Here is a 20,549-nt window from a genome sequence, read left to right as displayed (position 1 = left end):
ATGTGCATACTCATACTCATGCATATGCATACACATATGCACATTGCATATGCATATTATTACATCCAGTTTTCAATAGGCACACTTTTACACACATTTTCTGAAAAATACAAGCATACAACGTGCATTTTGTTTTGTTTTGTTTTACTCAGTCCATATCATGATCCATCCATAGAAATCGATATTCATCAAGGAGGGTTCTACAAGAACCACTCCTACATCAATAAAAATTCAGTTATAACATATACATAATTTTTATTTCATGAAAAAGACAATAGAATAAAAAATTACAGCCATGGAAGAAGATTCATAAATCATCCTCTATGGGTTTTTGCGAAAACAAACACCTAAACGTTTTTTTCATGGATTTTCCATCCAAGTGATTGCATGGAATCGAACCGACATTCGATTTCTCACTTGGATTCAAAAGAAGAGACCCGTACCTTTGCAAAAATTGAAAAATAATGAGAAACAATGGTGGAAGAGACCGGATGGGCTGGAGAAGAAACTCCTCCCTCTTCTTCTTCCTCTCTTTTCTTCTCTTTCTCTTTTCTTTCTTTCCTTTCCCCTTTTTTTTCTCTTAAATAGAGTGAGAGGGAGGTGACCCCCCCCCCCCCCCCCCCTTTCTTCAGGCCCTCTCTAAATGGGTTGGAGAAGGAGAGTTTCCAAATTTTTGAAACTCGTTCTCAAGTTTCAAAAAATTTTCCAACCCCTCTATGTTGACTTTTCTAAAACATTTCAATTCTTTTAAAACTCTCTCTTAACCTCTCTTAGGTCAGAATAAAGACTCTTTTAAGAAGTCCTACTCAACCCTAAAATAATTTTTTGGAATTAATATAATTTAAATAAATAAATAAATATTAATTATTTAATAATTAATTACATAATTTTGAATTTCCAAAGATGGTTTAATTACCTTAGGAGTCTTTTTAACTCCATTTAGCTATAATTTAAAGCTTTAAACTAAATTTACAACTACATTTTTATTGGACATGGATTTGGGTCTGGATCCGAATCCAAAATTCAAACCCATACCCAAAACAAAATTGGATCAAGATTTGGATTAAATCCAGATTAAAATGGGCCTTAAATAAGATCCAAATCCATAATAATTCCGATCATAAGCATTGGATCCAATCCGATCCAACGTTGGATCTAGTTCGACAAACTGCTCAATTTTTGAAAAAATGTGATTTTCGGGCAACCGAAACTCAAATTCAGAAAAGTAAACTATCGTTGCACTCAGAATTCTGAGACGCATCCAACGACATATTACACAAATATCAAATTCTGAATTTTACCCGAAAATAACTTGAATTTCGCTTGAATTTAAGGTCAAAATTAAAACTCTTTATGTCGCTTCAATTGGCTTGTTACGACCTTGTCAATGGGACCTGGGCCAAGCTCAGACTCAAAGACATCAGTCTAAAAACCGAGCCCCAAACGGTTTTTCTTCCAGACTTAGCCAATTTTCCAAAATCTTCAAATTTAACTAAGTGTGAAAATACGCGATATTATAGGAATGCTCATGGCTTTCATCTTTGCTCTTGTTCTTTTCTCTCTTCTTTTTCTCCTTTCTATTCTTTTTTTTTGTTTTTGCTCTTGGAAAAATGAATGACAATGAAAATATCACCATAAAACCCATTAAGCTCAATGATTCAAACTATGTAACATGGGTTTCAATTATGAAGCACCTCCTATGGGAGAGAAAGGGTTGTGGGGACTAGTGGATGAGATCGTTTCGAAATCCAAACTAATCCCTACCAAAGTAGAAGGTGAAAAAAAGGTGCCTCTTACAGTGGGTTTGAAAAATAGGGCAATGACCACTTATGAAGATATTGCACGTGTCTGTAACTTGCAAGACAATATACGAAATATGACTCAAGGAGACAAGAGTATTAGAGAATACTATAATGGATTGTTCGAACTATGGGAAAAGTTGACTATTATTGAACCAAAGTGGCACTGTCTTGAAGATATAAAACTCTACTAAAGTCAAATAAACGTGGAGCATTTTTACCAATTTATCAATTTATCAATGGTTTGAGATCGAATTTTGAATTTACTAAATCCGCTATTCTTCATCGCGGGAAAGTTCCTTCAATAAAAGACATTATAGAAGAACTATGGAAGAAAATAGGCTTAAAAAGCAAATCTCTAAGACTGATGACTCAGTTCTAGCCGTAAATGCCTTTCCTTCAAACCATCACAGTATGAGATGGATGAACATTATGGAAAGCAAGGCAATGACTATGAGAGAAAGAAGGTTATTTGCTACTATTGTTGTGAACTGGGACATTGAAAACATATTGTCCTAAATTGAAGAAACCCTATGAGAAGAAGGTTGCTTATGTTGGATCTCCACAAGAGTCAAGTGACATAAAAATCACACAAGATCCATCCATTGGAAACTTGTCTTTGACAAAATTATTGGAGGCTCTTCAACCTCTACTCAAAGGAGCATCCTCATCAACTGGAGCCGCGGTCTCATCCTTTGGCTTCTCCGATCCCACTAAATCTCTTTCGCTTCTTGACTCAGGTGCCTCTTTTCATATGACACCCAATGATGATATGTTATCCGAATATCATAACTCAAGTGGATCAGATGTGTTTACTACTGATGGAACATCTCTCGATATAAAAATAATAGAAAATTTTCAAAACATTTCTCAAAACTCAAAACGATTTTCTATTCTAAAAATTAGATATATTCTTAAATTAAATTTAAATCTTTTATCTGTTTCTCAATTATCTGACCATGAGTGTAATGTTTCCTTCTCCTCTCGTGGTTGTCGAGTGCAGAATCGCTAATCAGAGAAGTTGATTGGGGAAGGCCATAAAGAAGGAGGCTTGTACTATATGGATTGTTTGAAAATACCCAAGAATACATTTTGTTGCAATGTTCAGAAATTAGATTTGGATTTATGCCCTAAGAGATTTGGCTACCCTAGAGTTACCGGAACTGCCTAAGTAAAAAGGGAAGCGCAAAACGCCGCGCTTCCGAAGCGTGCGGGGAAGCGCCACTTTTAAATGGGAAGCGCACTTCCCCCTCACTTCCCTGCGCTTCCCCTCGCTTCTCCCATTTTTTTTCATTTTTTTTGTATTTTGTATTTTTTATCTTTATTTTTATTTTTTTCGCTTCCCCCTCTCTTCCTACGTCACTTCCGGTTCGCTTCCTAGGTCGCTTACGAGACGATTTTCGAATCGCTCCTAAGTGGTCCCACGCTTCCCGCTTCCTAAAATTTTGAAAGTGCCTCGCTTCCCACTCCCGCTTCTCGTATTGCTTCCCGCTCCTGCTTCCTCAACTGGCAACCATGGGCTACCCTAGTATATCTAAGATTCGATTTTTTTTAAAAATGCTTTTTTTTGTAATTATGAAAACTTTACATGTAAAAATTGTATTCTTGGCAAAATGAAGAGATTACCATTTCAAGAAAGAACCTGTGTTTCTTCTCGACCACTTAAGTTAATATATTCGGACGTTTGGGGCCCAATACCTGTTATATCTAACGGTGGTTTTGTGTATATAATTTTTGTGGATGATTTTGTAAGACACACTTGGATTTATTTTCTTAAACACAAGTATGAAGTTTTCTCACATTTTCAAATATTTCATAATTTTGTTAAAAATCAATTCAAGAATGACATTTTCATCTTTTGCACTGATTCAGGGGGAGCGTTTTTTATCAAAAGAATTTAAGGACTACATGGTATCGCACATCAAAAATCTTGTCCTTGCACCCCTCAACAAAATGGTTTAATTGAAAGAAGGCTTAGACATATTATAGAAACAAGAACTTTGCTTATTACAAACCAAGTACCTAAAGAATTTTGGGTTGAAGCCACATTAACTTCGATTTATCTTATTAACAGAATGCCATCAACTTCTTATCTCCTATTGAAGAACTTTTAAAACAACTCCTAGATTATTCTAGATTAATAGTTTTTGGGTGTAAATGTTTTGTTTTTACAGATAAAAATGACAAACTCTCTTCCCGTGCTATTCCTTGTGTCTTTTTAGGTTTTGAAAATAATAAAAAAGGCTATAGATGTTTTGACGTTAAAAATAAAAGGCTATATATTTTAAGGAATGCGTCTTAGAAAAAGAAAGTTTTTTTGAAATTGAGAAAACTAAGAAAATAACTGAGTATTCTTTTTTATTAGATCTAATTCCAAAGATTGGTGACTGTGATGAAGATTAGGAGGTTAGTGAAGAAGAATTTCATGATATGAGTGAAGAACAATCTCATAAGGATCGAGGTTGTATCCAATATTCCAAGCGTTGTAATTCTGAACATCCACGTGCTCTTGAAAAATACACTAATGATGAAAATCATATAGAAATACAAACTAGGTCATCTAGATTTTTAAAACCTCCTGACAAATTTGTGTCCTATAAGTCCTTTTCACCTAAATATCAAGCCTACATTGCATTAATAATTTCCTATATAGAACCCTACAATTATGCTAAAGCAAATAAAATCTGAATGGGTAGAAGACATGAAAGTAGAATTAGATGCCTTAGAAAAGGCAAATACTTAGACAATCCAAGATATTAGGTTACCGATGGGTATATAAGGTTAAAACTAAGAGTGATGGAAGACACAAAGCCAGATTAGTTGCTAAGGGATATTCTCAAGATTATGAAATAGATTATGAGGAAACCTTTGCACCAATTGCTGGGATGACCACAGTTAGGACCTTAGTAGACCTTGCCTCTGTAAAGAGGTAGCCTACATATCAAATAGATGTTAAGAATGCATTTTTTAATGAAAACTTGGTTGAAGAAGTCTATATGAAAACATCGCCTAGTATAATTATTTCTAAAGAAAAGGCTCTTTGTTTAGATAAGGCCCTGTATGACCTTAAGCAAGCACTAAAGGCTTGATATGACAAGTTTAGTCGAGTTATGTTTGATGTTGGATTTCAGTCTTGTATGACTAACATAGTTTTGTTTGTTAAGATTTTTGATGCATGTATTATTATCATTCTCCTCTATGTAGACGATATGATCATCACGAGAAGTGATAAATAGAGAGTTGAACACATTATAAGGCTTTTGAAAATACATTTTGAAATGACTGATTTGGGGTTTTTAAAATATTTTCTTGGTATAGAAGTTGCTTATTTTTCTAGAAGTTATATACCGACTCAATCTAAATTTGCTTTAGATATTGTTGCCAGGTCAAGGTTGACACTCCCGAAGTTGTCAATGTCAAAATGAAGATTGATGATATGGAACCACTTGAAAATCCAACACAATGCAAACAATTTATCGGGGCATTGTCTTATCTCTCAATTATGAGACCTGACATTGTGCATGCAGTTCACACAATGAGCCAGTTTCAACATGCTTCCACCACTGTCCATATGTGAGCAATATTGCATATTATTAGATATATCAAAACTTCTATTTTTTGAAGACTTTTCTGGTCTGTGTCTTCATCCTTAGATTTAATTGCTTATACTGATGCTGATTGCGGGGGTGATCCAAACAACCGACACTGAACCGTTGGTTTTTGTGTGTTTTTAGGTCATTGATTTCATGGCAGTGTAAGAAGCATCATAAAGTCTTTTTTCTCTTCAACTGAAGCAGAATACAGGGCCATGACTACAACAACTATTGAAGTGGTTTGGCAAAGGAGATTGTTGGCTGATATGGGCGTTCAGAGTAAAGGAGCATCACAATTGTATTGTGACAACAAAAATTTCATTTACATTGCCAGCAACCGGACCTTCCACGAATGAACTAAACATATTGAGATGAACTGTCACTGAGTACGAGAGGAATACCTACATGGCACTATCGATCTTTCCTATCTTCAAAATATCAATTAGCGGACTTCTTCACCAAACCTATCGTTGCTCATAGAATTCACTTTCTCTTGCACAAACTTTTGGTTATCCAACCGTACGTTTGAGGGAAAGTGTTAAAAATGTGTATATATATATAGTAACTAGGTTTATACCTAACTAGGTTAGTTTTTAGTTTACTTTTTTTCTTTTTCTTTTAGTTAAAAGTCAACAATGTTGACTAAAGTCAAGAGACATTGTAGAGTACCCAACGGCTCTAGTTGGAGCAGTTGGGATCTCTCCCAACGTCTCTTTTGGAGTCTCCATTTTGTATATAAATAGGGTTGAACCCCCTTCTCATTTGTATGCTTCTTGCATGAGTTGTGATAAATGAAATTATTATTTTATCCCTTGTTCTTACCCTTTTAGTGGGTGTTTGTGAGTGAACCCATTTGTGATTCTTTGTGCGTTCATTTGTTATTTTGGTGGAACTCTTTTGAGTGTCCATTTTTGGTGATTTAGTGAACATCTTTGAAGAAACACATTTACCTAGGTCTGCTCAGAAACACTTCCTCTCACTCTCTCTCTCTCTCTCTATATATATATATATATATAAGGTTTCCTTACAATTAGACTACTTGTGTTTAATATTAGATGCATTCAACTCAGGAAAATAACCTAAATACTCTTAAAAGCAATGGCATTTTTTAAAGAACAATTATTTTTTATGGTAAAAAATGTTACTTTTATTTGGTATACAAGCTAAGTCACAAGGACTCGGCAAAACAAGTGCCGCACCCGCGTTGACGCGACGCGGGTGCGCGTGCGGTTGGGCACCGGGTGCGGTCAACGCACCCAAGATCATTTTGTCCACTTTTTGGCGTTAAAAAAAAATTTCCCCGATGAAAATGAGGATTAGGGCAAATTTTTTTTTTCCCCTAAACTCTCCTCTCCTCCTGAGCTCGAGCTCTCTCCTACCGACGCCCCCGCTCCACCTCCTAGGCTCCTCCTCTCCTTTCGTAGGTACGTACCCTCTCTCGCTGTCTTCTTGTGTCGGCAGGGGAGGGGCCGAGCCCCACCTGCACCCTCTCGCTCTCTTGTTGGGTCAGCAGGGGAGGGACCGAGCCCCCCCTCTCTCTCCCTCTGTTTTCAACAGGTGAGGGGCATCTCCGCCACCGCCCTCATCGACCTCGGCCAACCCCTTAAGATCCTCCTCCCCTACGCCTGCTTCAACTCCTCCGATAACGGCCTCACCACCGTCTACTTGTCCTACGTCGTCGAGCCTCCCGACACACTCTCGACCATCGCTGCCAGGTACAACACCACCCTCTCCGACCTCATGGCTGTCAATGCAATGGGCTCCCCTGCCATCGCCCCTGGAGACATCCTCACCGTCCCCTTTGCAGGTTCCAGTCGCTCTCGTTTCGTTTTCCTCGATTTCTTTCTCGTTTTTCTTCAGAGTATAGTCCTTTCTGTGTATTCTCTCGGTGAAAATTTTGGGGTTTGGATTGAATGTAGCTTGTACTTCTGGGTTTTCGAGATACGCTTCCGATGTCGGATTGATTGTCGCAAACGGGAGCTATGCCATTACTGCTAGCCATTGCGTTCAGTGCAGTTGCAGACCTGCTACTATGAAGTAAAAACTCATCCCCTTCCCTCCCCCCTCCTTCTCCTCTTTTCGTATGTTCTTTCTTTGATTATTTAATATTCAAGCTTTATGCTTAGCTCTTTTATGAATGTGGGGTGCATGTGGTGAGTTGCTGGTTATATTATGGGATGTTGAATTTGTTTAGAGTTTTGACCGCTTTGTTTATTTGTTCCATTGAGCTATTTTTGGTAATCGGCTTATAGTAATGTGTTTATTTGTTGCATTGAGAACTATATCTGGTATTTGGCTTATAGGATATGTTTATTTGTTCCATTGAGCTATATTTGGTATTCGCTTTATGGGGTCTGTTTATTTGTTCCATTGAAGCTATATTTGGTATTCGGCTTGCAGGATCAACGTGAGCAAAAAATGAGGAAAACAGAGGTGGGAGCATTTACTTATTTGATTGATAATGATATACTGCATGCATGATGAATGATATTATGACAATGTTAACTGTTAAATGTTAAACGGTTAAAACTTCAAAATTATATATATATATATATATATATATATATATATATATATATATATATATATATATATATATATATATATATATATATATTTACATTTTTGCCCCTGCCGCACCCCCGCAACCGGGTTTTTTGGAAGTGCCGCATCCCCGCACCCACACCCATGTGACATAGTATACAAGAATAAATAGGAATAGGAATGGAGTAGGGATTGTTATGAGTTGTGAGTTTATAGATAATGTAGTTGAGGTCTGTAGGAAGGGTGATAGGATTTTACTTATTAAATTAGTATTAGGTACAAATATTATTAGTGTTTATGCACCTCAAGTAGGTTTAGATGATTCCATTAAGCATCAATTTTGGGAAGATTTAGATGGAGTAGTATAGGGGATATCTTATGGAGAAAATCTTTTCATCGACGGTGACCTTAATGGACATGTAGGCATTAGTAGGGATGGATTTGAGAGTATCCATGAAGGTTATGGTATAGGAGAAAGAAACGAAAGTGGAGAAAGGATTTTAGATTTTGGTTTGTCCTATGATATGATCTTAGCAAACACTTGGTTTAGGAAGAGGGAGTCTCACCCAGTAACATTTAAAAGTGGGGTTAATACGAGTCAGATAGATTTTTTTCCTACTTAGAAAGAGAGATAGGGATTGTTGCATCGATTGTAAGGTTATACCGGGAGAAAGTGTAGCTACACAACATAGAGTCTTAATTTTAGATCTTAGAATTAGGCAATGCCGCAAAATGGATAGACATAGGATAAATGCTAGAATTAAGTGGTGGGCACTGAAATGAGCTAAACAAGGAATGTTTGTAGAGCAGGTAGTTAAGGAAGCTGATTGGTGTCTCGAGGATGATTCGGAATCAATGTGGAATAAGATAGCGGGTTGCACGAGAAATGTGGCTAAGGAGGTATTGGGTGAGTCTAAAGGCGGTGAACCGCTAGGTAAGGATACATCATGGTGGAACGAGGATGCCAAATTAGCTATTAAGGTTAAAAGAGAGTGTTATAAAAATCTAAGTATATGATAGCAAAGAAGAAAGCTAAAAAAGTAGTTCAAAATGCGAGGGATAAGGTATATAAGGAGGTTTATGACAAGTTGGATACCAAAGAGGGCGAGAAGGATATTTATAGGCTTGCAAAGATGAGAGATAGGAAATCGAGGGATTTGGGTATGGTTAGATGTATCAAAGATGAAATGCAAAGGGTTTTAGTCAAAGATGAGGAGATTAAGGACATATGGAAATATTATTTTGATAAGCTATTTAATAGAAGTCATGCTCAGGATCTTGGAGACTTCTCCATTCCTTTTCATGTGATGAATCGTGACTTCATGCACAAGATTCAAAAGAAAGAAATTGCAGAGGCTTTGAAGAAAACGAAATCATGAAGGGTAGTTGGCCCAGATGGTATACCTATCGAGGCTTGGAAATGCTTGGGAGAGAAAGGTTTAAAATGGTTGACAAATCTTTTTAACAAGAATTGACGAACAAATATGATGCCTAATGAGTGGATAAAGAGTACTTGGGTGCCTCTATATAAGAATAAGGGTGATATACAAGATTGTACAAACTATCGTGGTATAAAACTCATGAGTCATACTGTGAAACTTTGGGAGAGGGTGATTTAGTCTAGGTTGAGGAAGGTTGTCATGATATCGGAGAATCAATTTGGTTTTATTTCTGGAAGATCAACTATGGAAGCTATACGTCTTCTTAGACAACTTATTGAGAGATATAGAGAGAGGAACAAAGATTTGCATATGGTTTTTATTGATTTGGAGAAGGCATACGATAGTGTACCTAGGGACGTTCTCTGGTAGACAATGATGAAGAAAGGTGTTTCTCTCAAGTACATTAGTATAATTAAAGATATGTATGAAGGAGTAGTAACCAATGTCCGCACTTGTGGAGGGGTGACAACCAATTCTCCTATAACGGTTGGGTTACATCAAGGATCTCAAGGATCTGCTTTAAGCCCTTTCCTATTTGCTATAGTGATGGATGAGCTTACGAGATCAATTCAAGAAAATGTGTCGTGGTGTATGTTGTTTGCTGATGATATTGTTTTGATTGATGAGTCTAGAGCTGTGGTTAATGCTAAGTTAGAATTATGGAGACAGACATTGGAAGCAAGAGGTTTTAAGTTGAGTAAGAGTAAGACAGAATATATGGAATGTCGGTTTAGTAAGCAACGAAGTAGTGATGGGAGTGTAGTGAAGCTTGGTGAGCAAGAAATACCGGTGGATGATTGTTTCAAATATTTGTGATCTATTATTCAAAAGTATGGAGAAATTGATGGAGATGTAAATCATAGGATAAAGGTTGGGTGGATGAAATGGAAAGTTTTAGGACGACTATTAGGCCCACTTTACTATATGGTACGGAATGTTGGGCTGCCAAGAGACATCATATTCGAAAAATGAGTGTAGCTGAGATGTGTATGCTTAGATGGATGCGTGAAAATACAATAAAAGATAAGATTCAGAACGAGGAGATACGTAAGAAGGTAGGCGTTGCACTCATTGAAAATAAGATGTGAGAGAATCATTTACGGTGGTTTGGACATATTCGGCGAAGGCCTAATGATGCTCCAGTTAGAAGAATGGAGAAATGAGAAAATATATTAGTTAAAAGAGGTCGGGGTAGGCCTAGGAAGACTTGGATGGAGATGATAGGAAAGGATATGAATGCTTTGAACCTCATCGAGGACCTGACATTGGATAGAAATGATTGGAGGAGAAGGATTCATGTGGAAGACCCAAAATGATTTTCTTTTTTTGTTCATATCGCCGATCCCAATTGTTTTGGGATGAAGGCGTAGTTGTTGTTGTAAAAAATGTTACTTTTATTCAAATTCAAAATATTTCCCTCTAAATTAAAAGACTCATTTTACCAACATCTTAAAAAATGCCAATGCTTTTAAGGGTATTTTTGTCATTTCAATCAGTTGAATGCATCTAATGCTAAACATGACTAGTTTAGATGTAGATAAGCCCATATAGAGAAATGTGTAGCTTCCAACCCACATGTATTTTCTGCTTAATCTAAATTTGTAGATGTGTTTATCATTGTGTATTCACTAAGAAACATGCTTTGGATCAAATCAATTTAAGAAAAAATTCTTGATTTTTAGTTAATCAAGTTTTTGGTGTAGTATGAGCCTTTGACTTTTTTGTTGAGCCAAAAGCACATCTAAACATGAAAAATGTTTAAACTAATGCATGTTTTCTACTAAATAAGGCATAGAGATCACATTTATGGATTTAGATTAAGCAAAAGACACATGTAAATACATTTTTTAAGGGGTTTGGGATGGCACAAGAGATAAGTAGTCTAGAAGCTGGTGGCTGTATTAAAAAAGTTTTATAACAGATCTAAAATTTTGTCCATCACTGCCCACGATCCATCTATAAGAATAAAGAGTATTAATGGAAGTACTGAATTGACTCTTCTCAAAGAAACACGTGTATTCATGTTTCATTCTCATATTAAATGAAATGCTGAAATATCTTCTTGGTTCCTACCAAAATTTATCATGTTCTTTTCAGGTGGAGATTAAAAGAGATGAGCAACAGATGGAAGTACGCATTTTTTCTGATGCTGGCAGGATTTTGCGGCCCCTTCTAATTGTGGAGAACAATGAACTCTGCGTGTCTATGGAAAAGATAGAGAAACTCAGAGGCAGAAACTATTCATTCCAATGTCTTCTTGAGGAGAAAGTTGTAGAACTCATTGGGGTTGAAGAAGAAGAGGACTGTCGAACTGCATGGGGGTTTGAAAATCTTCAGCCTGATAGCAAAGGCCATCCTGCACCAAAGTATACACATTGTGAGCTTGACCTATCTTTCTTGTTGGGGCTAAGCTGTGGAATTATTCCATTTGCAAACCACAATTTTGCCAGGCGTGTCCTTTATCAATCTGAGAAACACTCTCAGCAGGCCATAGGGTTTTGTACGACAAACCCTAGTATCAGGGTTGATACCCTTTCTCACCAACTTTACTACCCTCAGAAACCTCTTTTCAAAACTATGATTTCTGATTGCCTCGGTAAATCAGAATACTTCAATGGGCAGAATGCAATTGTGGCTGTTAATGTTCATCTTGGTTACAATCAAGAAGACTCCTTGGTATTGAATCAAACTTCATTACAGCGTGGCATGTTCAGGACTGAGCATTTCAGAAGTTATAAATCTGAAGTTGATGTTGTGAAGGAGACAGGGAAGCGTTTCAAAATAAAAGAAAAGGTGGATTTTGGAAAACCACTCAGTGGATATGGTAGGGTGGACAGCCTTGATGATGATGGATTCCCATTTATTGGTGCCAACTTGCAAGCTGGTGATGTGGTCATTGGTAAGGTTGCAGAATCAGGAGCAGATCACAGTGTTAAACTGAAGCATACAGAGAAGGGTAAGGTCCAGAGAGTCCTGTTGTCTGCGAATGATGAAGGAAAGAATTTTTCTGTTGTGTCTCTTAGGCAGGTTGGTCTCTCTCTCTATCTATATATATATGTTCATGCATGGACATCCACACACTAGCACATACTAATAGGGATGCAAATGGGTCAGATCCAGTATGGTGGTTTTACAAATTTTTTTGGCTGTTCCAGATCTGATTCCGATCTGAATCCCCATGTATTTAGCTGTTTTGGATCCGAACCGTTTGCATCCCGTACATGATAATGTTTATAAACATTAAACCAAAATAAAAAAATGACTATCGCTGTTGACCAGGCCCAGAAAACACACAAGAATGGTCATTGCTGTTTACTACAACTGACACTGTTGACTCATACCATGATACCAGGCGTGCCTTACCAAAATACAGGTGTCACAGAATCAACACATGCACGATGGCCCCTTGTGTGTGTGCAAACCATGCTGAACACATCTGTGTGGTGGTTCAACTTACACCTATGATTTCCAGCTCAGTAGTTCCATGCCTTCATTTGTGTGTGTGTGTGTGTGTGTGTGTGTGTGTGTGTGTGTGTGTGTGTGTGTGTGTGTGTGTGTAGGTAATTATTGGCTACTAATGAAGGTATGAAACTAATGATTAGAAATCACTTTTTTCTTCCAAAATTTCCAATTTTTTATAGATCAAATGTTACGAATGTGATCTACATGGTTTGTTTAGTAAGAAACTTATTTTGAATCATGTGATTATAAGTAATTAGGTTTTTAAAGGGTTCCAAAAATCAACGGCCCACAATGTGCCAAAATTTCATAACTCAAAATATCACATTTTTACATCAGAAAAGCACTATCCAAGGCATGATCCTTAGTAAACAAACCATGCTGAACACATCTATGTGGTTAGATTGAGTCTATACAACTTGCACCTATGATTTCTAGCTCGTTAGTTTTGTACCTTCATTAGTGGCCAATATTAACCTATATATATATAAATATAATTGCACAAGTTTTTTGTTTAATCCAATCATCTAGATGTGTTTATCATTGCTTTTTTACTAAAAAACATGCTTTGGGTCAAATTAATTTAACAAAAATTATTGAGTTTTTGTTAATCAAGTTTTGGTGCAATATATACCATTGATTTTTTCATTGAGCTAAAAACATATCTTAACGTAAAAAATGCTTAAACTAATATATGTTTTATACTAAATAAAGCACAAAAAACACATGCCAGTATGTTTTCTAAAGGGGTTTGGGAGATAAATGGTCTAGAAGCTACACATCTCTCTCTCTCTCTATATATATATAATATTGCATTTTTTCACTAGGGTTTTCTTACTCATGAGGATGGCTGACATTAACCCATATATATATATATTTTGCATGACTGGAATGATTTGTTTGAGTTGCGATATAGTTAGCAACGCTAGTTTATCTCTATTCTGATTATTTCAGCAGCTTGCAAAAAAGTTAATGGGGTGTTTAAATGCTGAAGGAATTTTATCTTTATCATTCTCAGGTTCGATCACCATGTCTTGGAGATAAGTTTTCTAGTATGCATGGCCAGAAAGGAGTAGTTGGTTTCTTGGACTCTCAAGAGAACTTTCCATTTACTCGTCAAGGTATAGTTCCAGATATAGTGATAAATCCTCATGCTTTTCCAACAAGGCAAACTCCCGGCCAGTTGCTTGAGTGTGCTTTGGGGAAGGGAATTTCTTGTAGTGGTCCCATGAAATATGCAACACCATTTGCTGCTGCATCCTTTGATGATATCACCAACCAGCTTCACAGGTAGAGGATCTTGATACTATAACTTCTCATTGTCTTAAATTTTTTTCTCGTCATTAGTAAATTATATGGTATTTTAGTTTTCAGTTTCACTTTAACATAATTAAACTAGATCGGAAACATGAAATATAAGGTCAGAGATTAGTTGAACAGACACCAATATCAAAGGGCCAAGCTTTCATGAAGATCTTTGTTTTTTCCTGTAATGTGTACTTTCACAAATTGATAAGGATTGCAATACAGCCTTGGCTATTCGAGATGGGGAACTGAGAGAGTCTATAATGGGAGAACAGGTGAAGGACTGAAAAGTATGATTTTTATTGGCCCAACGTTTTATCAAAGACTGGTTCATATGGCTGAAGATAAGGTAAAATTCAGAAATACTGGGCCTGTGCATCCACTGACTCGGCAACCAGTAGCTGACCGAAAACGATATGGAGGGGTCAAGTTTGGTGAGATGGAGAGAGACTGCCTGCTTGCGCATGGAGCAGCGGCAAACCTTCAGGAGCGCCTGTTTTTCTTAAGTGATTTCTCGCAGATGTTCATCTGCCAGAAATGTTCGAGGGTTGCCAATGTCGTACTGCGCAGCACGACAGATCGAAAAGTACATGGGCCTTATTGTCCATTTTGTCGGTCCATCGAACATATTGTAAAAATTAGTGTACCTTATGGAGCTAAATTGCTCTACCAGGAGCTTTTTAGCATGGGAATATGTCTCAAGTTTAAAACAGAGCTGTCTTGACTTGAGATATCACATCAATTTTGATTTCATAGGTGCGGCTGTAAATATTCTGACTGTTCAACTGCTTTTATTATACCATGGCCAACAACAAGCCGGTTTTTGTAAATCTAGTAGTCACAGATTCCAGGTATTGTTATGTTCATGTGAACCTTTGTATCCCTTTTTATCTGCTCTTTTTCCTCAAATCGTGACAAGATTAATGGCCATAATGATTGTGTGCTTCTTTGTAACAACTTGCGGATCTGGTACTGGATCGCCCATCTTCATGAAAACTCCTGGTTGTATAGATTTCGTTTTTGCTCCTTGAGAGAGTTGTCTATTCAATTGCTGCTCTTTCTCATTCTTTGGGGTTAACATAAGATGAAGCACTCGGGCGAGTTTATTGCTTCTGCTGTGCACCAAGAGGTCTTTGCTTTAATCTTCTCAGAGATTTGGATGCTCGAGAGGGCACTTGAATAGGGGAGAAGTCTGGGGGGCCACCAAGGGGGAATCATGGTGGCAACTCATAATGGAACATGGCGTGGATGGATTAGAGCCGCCGTGGAGAGGTGGAGAGCTCTTGACCCTGGGTTCAGCTCAATCAAAACCTTCAAGAACCATATCTTTATTCTGGAGCACAACCCGGCTCTAGAGGTCTGCACTCTGCTACTCCTGAAAGACGAAGCAGAGTGATGTGAGGTAGGGTATCAGACCTGCTGATTGGGACTGCACCTCGGAGGATATTGTGTAGTTTTTTGTATATCCCTTCCCTCTTGTACAGTTTTGTCAATATTGGTCATCTCCCTGTTTCACATCGAGAAAGAACATAAAGACGTAGCATTGCTGTTAAAGGATTCTTAGTGCTTTGTTTTTTTTGGGGGGGGGGGGTGTTATGGTGGAATAACTACTAGGAAAACTTGTTTTTTTTAATCAGTTCCTCTTCCCTCTTTTTCCTTTCATGTTCCTGCTGTGTAGAATTATTTATTTGCCTTCTTTTCCCTTATGGTGGTGCCAGTCCTTGTGCCCTTGACATGCTGCTTTTGTTTTCTTTACAAGGCGATTAAACTACCCCAAGATTACATCATCTTGGGTGCTGGATTAGGTTTCATGTGCATCTGCGTATCCTAACTTCTTTCCAGTTTTGGACATGTACATAGCTAAGCTGTTAATTATATGAAGCATTTAGTACAGACTACAAATTGAGTGTGGCAGCAAAACCTTATTTGCTATGGCAGTGTTGTTAAAAGCATGCCTTGAGGTGCAAAAGGCATGCCTCACCTTGAGGTGAGGCCCTCTGGGCCTCGAGATGCCAGCTTGAGGCGTGAACAAAGAAGGCATTTTATTTATTTATTTGTATTTTTCACATGCAAAAGAACAGAAGACAGATCTTGCAGTGAACACAGAGGTTGGTGTTGTTAAATGTTAAAAGTATATATATATATATATATATATATATATATATATATATATATATATATATATATATATATATATATATTGTTTATGTCATAAGTAGAACTCATTAGGGGTATTTTGGATATTACACATTATGTAATTAGTTTTGGTATTTATTTTAGATTTTTTATTTCTTATTGGTTGTTGCTTCATGAATAAAGCATTTTTTTATTTATTTGTATTTTAAAATATTTTTATAGTTTTTTTTATGTTTCCAAACAATTTTTTTGAGGCTTATGCCTCTTCTCAGTTTTTGGTGGAGCGCCTCGCTACCCCTCAACGCATTTCACAACACTGGCTTAGAGGCTTCGAATGTGACAAAAATTGCAACCCTTAAACAAGGGGAATGGTTGAAATGGAATGTTTTGAGAAAATTCACAAATACCTCCAATACTTCGAAAATATTTCTGTATTTTGGCCAAGGCTTAACAAATAGATAATGTCCTTTTATGTTTAACATAATTGGTTGTTTGAGTTTATCCCAAATTTCATGATAATATAATGCGGTTACCTTTGCATATTGCCAATATTTATAAATACCCATGGTCTCTAATGCTTGTGTTAAATCTGCATGGTGCCCATCTAAAAGCTAAGTTCGAACAAAATTCTGAATTCCCCTCTTACGTCTCATCTCCAAGCGGTTAAACCCTTTGGCCGTGCCCTGGCTCACTAGGGAGACTATTGCTTTGTCCTTGTGGCAAGGTTCCTGCACCCCGAGTATCTAAGTAGATCTTGATGCCCTTCAACTTGAAGGGATTAAGCTAACCCGCATAGCCAGGTTCCTGGAGCCTTTGTGGGCTTGTCTTATTATGTTTGTTAGATTGCGATATCAGAAAAAAAAAATGCATTAAATATAGAGTATCAAACTCTCAATATCACGAATAAGGCAAAAAATAGCATATTACAGTACAGGAATATCATGATATTATGATGCATTTGATGTTTTTTTATTTCTACAGTTTAATATATCTTTTATCTTGTTTCATATTTTTTCAACATTTTTCAACATTTTGTAGAGACAAGAAGCTGGATTGAGTGGCTCTAGAATATCCTGTTGACTCATCAAGTGAAACATGTCTCTTATATTTATCACTTCTCGGAAAATGAAAACAGAAAAAAAGTAAACACAATCTATTTGAAAACTGCACCTGCATCATTAGAATTCCCAAGTAAAAACAAGAGAAGGTTTTAGCTTGATAAAAATGACTGTATGGGTAATTTGATGTGTTTTCCTAAAAATGTTACGTTTTTTTGATATTCTTTTTATGTCTAAAATCATACATATCTGGATTTAAAAAGACTTTTTTACCTTTTGCACACGTGAACTTTGCCTATCTATGCGAACTTCCTTTGAAATATGTGACTGTTTTTATAAAACAATCTTTGTTCTCATGTTTATATTTCTTAGATCAAATGTTGAAAGTTTGTGTTTTTACAGTCTTTGGAAAGTTGAAATACATGCCTATAACTTTTATGTTTTGAGTTAGAAACGAAAACCCTTTTAGAGTTCCCATTTTAGAGTTCCAAAATTGAAATAAAAAACATGCTTTGCACATTTTACGATTGCACATTTTGTGTCTGTTCTATGCTATTTTTTAGCCACCTGCATTGAAAATATAAAAAAACAGAAAAAAAGAGATAGATCGAGATGATAGCTTTTTACTATCATCAAGATCACCTTGATCTGATGAGTGGTTAAGGAAAAACGTCAACCGAAAGATACATTATTTCTCTTAAACATGCAAACAACGAACATAGGCAAAGATGAAAAAGTACTCATAAAATATAGGTGGATTTGAAGAAGTTCACATAAAATATATTATTTTATGAAGAATTCTTCATTTTGTTCAAGTTTAACATGAAGTTCGTATATAATTTTATGCGAACTTCATGAAGATCGCAAAAAAACATGTGTGGACCTTATTTTAAGTGGGTGTATGCGAAACTCGAGGAGTGGGGTGATATATCGTGCGAACTTCATCAGTTTTGCTCATGTGAAGGGTAAAAGAGACATTCCAACACTGGCTATTTGCAATTTGGACATAAGAATATCATAAATTATAGGGTTTTAGGAAAATATGTCATTTTTATGGTATAGTACGGTCATTTTCCGTAGCTTGATTAGGTGATATCCACGTGGAAGTGTGGACAGATTTGATTCGCTCACACCTTCAATCCGAATATAACATATTTTTCTCATACACATCTTAAAATAAGAACTGAATGTTTAGTCAGGTCTGGATTCAAATTTATGTGGTTGAACCTCTTGGATCCCTATCCATTCTGGATTCAAATTAATTTTCATTTGACCTACATTCAAGTCTTAGATTAAATTCGATTCATGTTATATTTTTGTATGCAATTTTCTTTCCTATCCTTTTTTTAATACAAGCTTCACTATCACCATATTAAATCCAATCCAGATTCAATTCGACCAATAATGACAGATCGTGATATTTTGAAAATATAACAAAGAAAACACCTTTTGGCTAACGGCTAAAGTATTACAATGTTTTCAAAATACTGCAATATTATTAAACATAACAAAATATCATGATTTTATTGTGATATTTATGCCTATTTTGGAAAGACTGCATCTTTTATTTTGTATTTATATTCTTACAATTTATTTATTTTCAGGAAAAATGAAAATGTTGATTTTTCACAAGAATTTGGCTGCGATTTTTTTGTTGTTTTAGACAATGTTAACTGATTCTACCACATTGGTCGTCAATGGGTTTAGTTTGGTTCTTGAATCCGCTTTGAACCGAACCTAGATATGCTGATATGGGTATAAAAATGCCTACCGAATGTTATTCAGGGTTCCATACCTGGCCCAAGTAACATGTGGGGTCGGGTGGGTGATATGAATTTTGCTGAATATCTGACCTAAACACACACGTGTTTTCTAATACATTTTTATGTAGAAAAATGTTCTCAACTCTCTAAATTATGATATTGGATGTGAGATTCCATTTTCTTGACCCAAATAACCACAACCTGAACCCAGACCCAAATGGTTGTTATTTTTGAAAATTCAAAACTTTTCTGTAATAATCAGTGGGACCGATGTTTGGAGGTGCGCAACAATGACAGTTTTTTAAAAGCGACAGTTACCCCCACTAGAGCTGAACCCGAGTGCAGTAGGGTTGAACACAACATGGCTTTTTGAATGCAACCAAACCTGCACCTCACGTGTAATACTAGCCACTCTTAACACTGTGTAGGCTAGTCACCACCTGAACAACTTCACATGAAACAACATAAAGAGAAGAACAAAGTTGCATATGGACTGACCTAAGGCAATTGGAGTTTATATAGATCCAGTTTGCATGAATCCATAAAGGCCCATTGTGGACCAAACGGGTAGCATGCACCTATTAAGTACCCAGTAAGGCTAAAACAACTACCCACAACTGGCTGCCTATGCCCACTAGTATCCCAACAATTCTGGACACGTTGAGGCTAGCCTAGGTCATAAAAGACTTACTACCTTGGTCAACCACTAAAATGATTAGAAAAAATAAAAGTTTATTAAGTGGTTTTATGAGGTAGAAATTTGTCAAAAACAAGTGAAAAAAAGTTTGGTCAAAGTCAAACCAAGACTAGACCAAACCGACTCGAGATGAGCCAAATCTGAATTCAAATCTAGGTCCAAAGACAAATCCGAATCTAAGTCCAAGACCCAAACCAAGTGCAAGTTCAATTTTCAAAGTTCAAAATTCAAAGTATAATTGACAAGCCTGAGGTCCTTGCCCTCTAAGCCCAATCTACACATTTTAAACTTAATGTGCTTTTCAAAGATGTTAAACGTGGGACTAAACACTTTTTATAAAATAGTTTTTTTCTTCTAAAATACATTTTAAAAAATAAGGCAAAGAAAAGGTTATTTTGCCAAATACTTAGTTAAAAAAGTATAATTTTGAGTCAAATAATAACAATGGAAAGTATTGTTGAAACATACTTAAACAAATAGAGATTGCTTGAAGGCATGCATATGAGCACTCTCTTTAAAGCAACATTTGCCCCTCTAGGATTGATTCCTTGGAGCAGTAGGGTTGATTACAACTTTACTTTCAAGATATAACCAAGCTATGCCTTCTCGTGTGAAACTCAATCCCAACTTGTACCATGAAGGCCACTACCATGACATGATCACTTTTGAGTAGTTTTAGATAGGAAAATAGAGTGATATGATACAAGAAAATGAAAGAGATGATTATCTCACAAAGAATACTAGTATATATAA

The 20,549-nt window shown here is 36.4% G+C and overlaps 1 protein-coding gene across 1 annotated transcript in view; it reads left to right on the top strand.

The window, feature by feature from the left end:
- The window catches only part of LOC149816766 (DNA-directed RNA polymerases IV and V subunit 2-like), a 93,931-nt gene extending 78,880 nt beyond the window's left edge, over window positions 1-15,051 (top strand). The window contains exons 6-8 of the mRNA XM_089987701.1: window positions 11,476-12,405; window positions 13,856-14,127; window positions 14,368-15,051. Of these exons, the coding sequence (XP_089843827.1) occupies window positions 11,476-12,405; window positions 13,856-14,127; window positions 14,368-14,866 (1,701 nt within the window). The 3' untranslated portion in view covers window positions 14,867-15,051. The remainder of the gene's footprint in view (window positions 1-11,475; window positions 12,406-13,855; window positions 14,128-14,367) is intronic.
- Window positions 15,052-20,549: the final 5,498 nt, after the last annotated feature.

The sequence above is a fragment of the Nuphar pumila genome, chromosome 14, assembly GCF_984573655.1.
Source record: "Nuphar pumila chromosome 14, dmNupPumi1.hap1.1, whole genome shotgun sequence".
NCBI lineage: Eukaryota > Viridiplantae > Streptophyta > Magnoliopsida > Nymphaeales > Nymphaeaceae > Nuphar > Nuphar pumila.
Note: the sequence above shows the minus strand (reverse complement) of the source record. Positions and strands in the feature narration are given on the sequence as shown.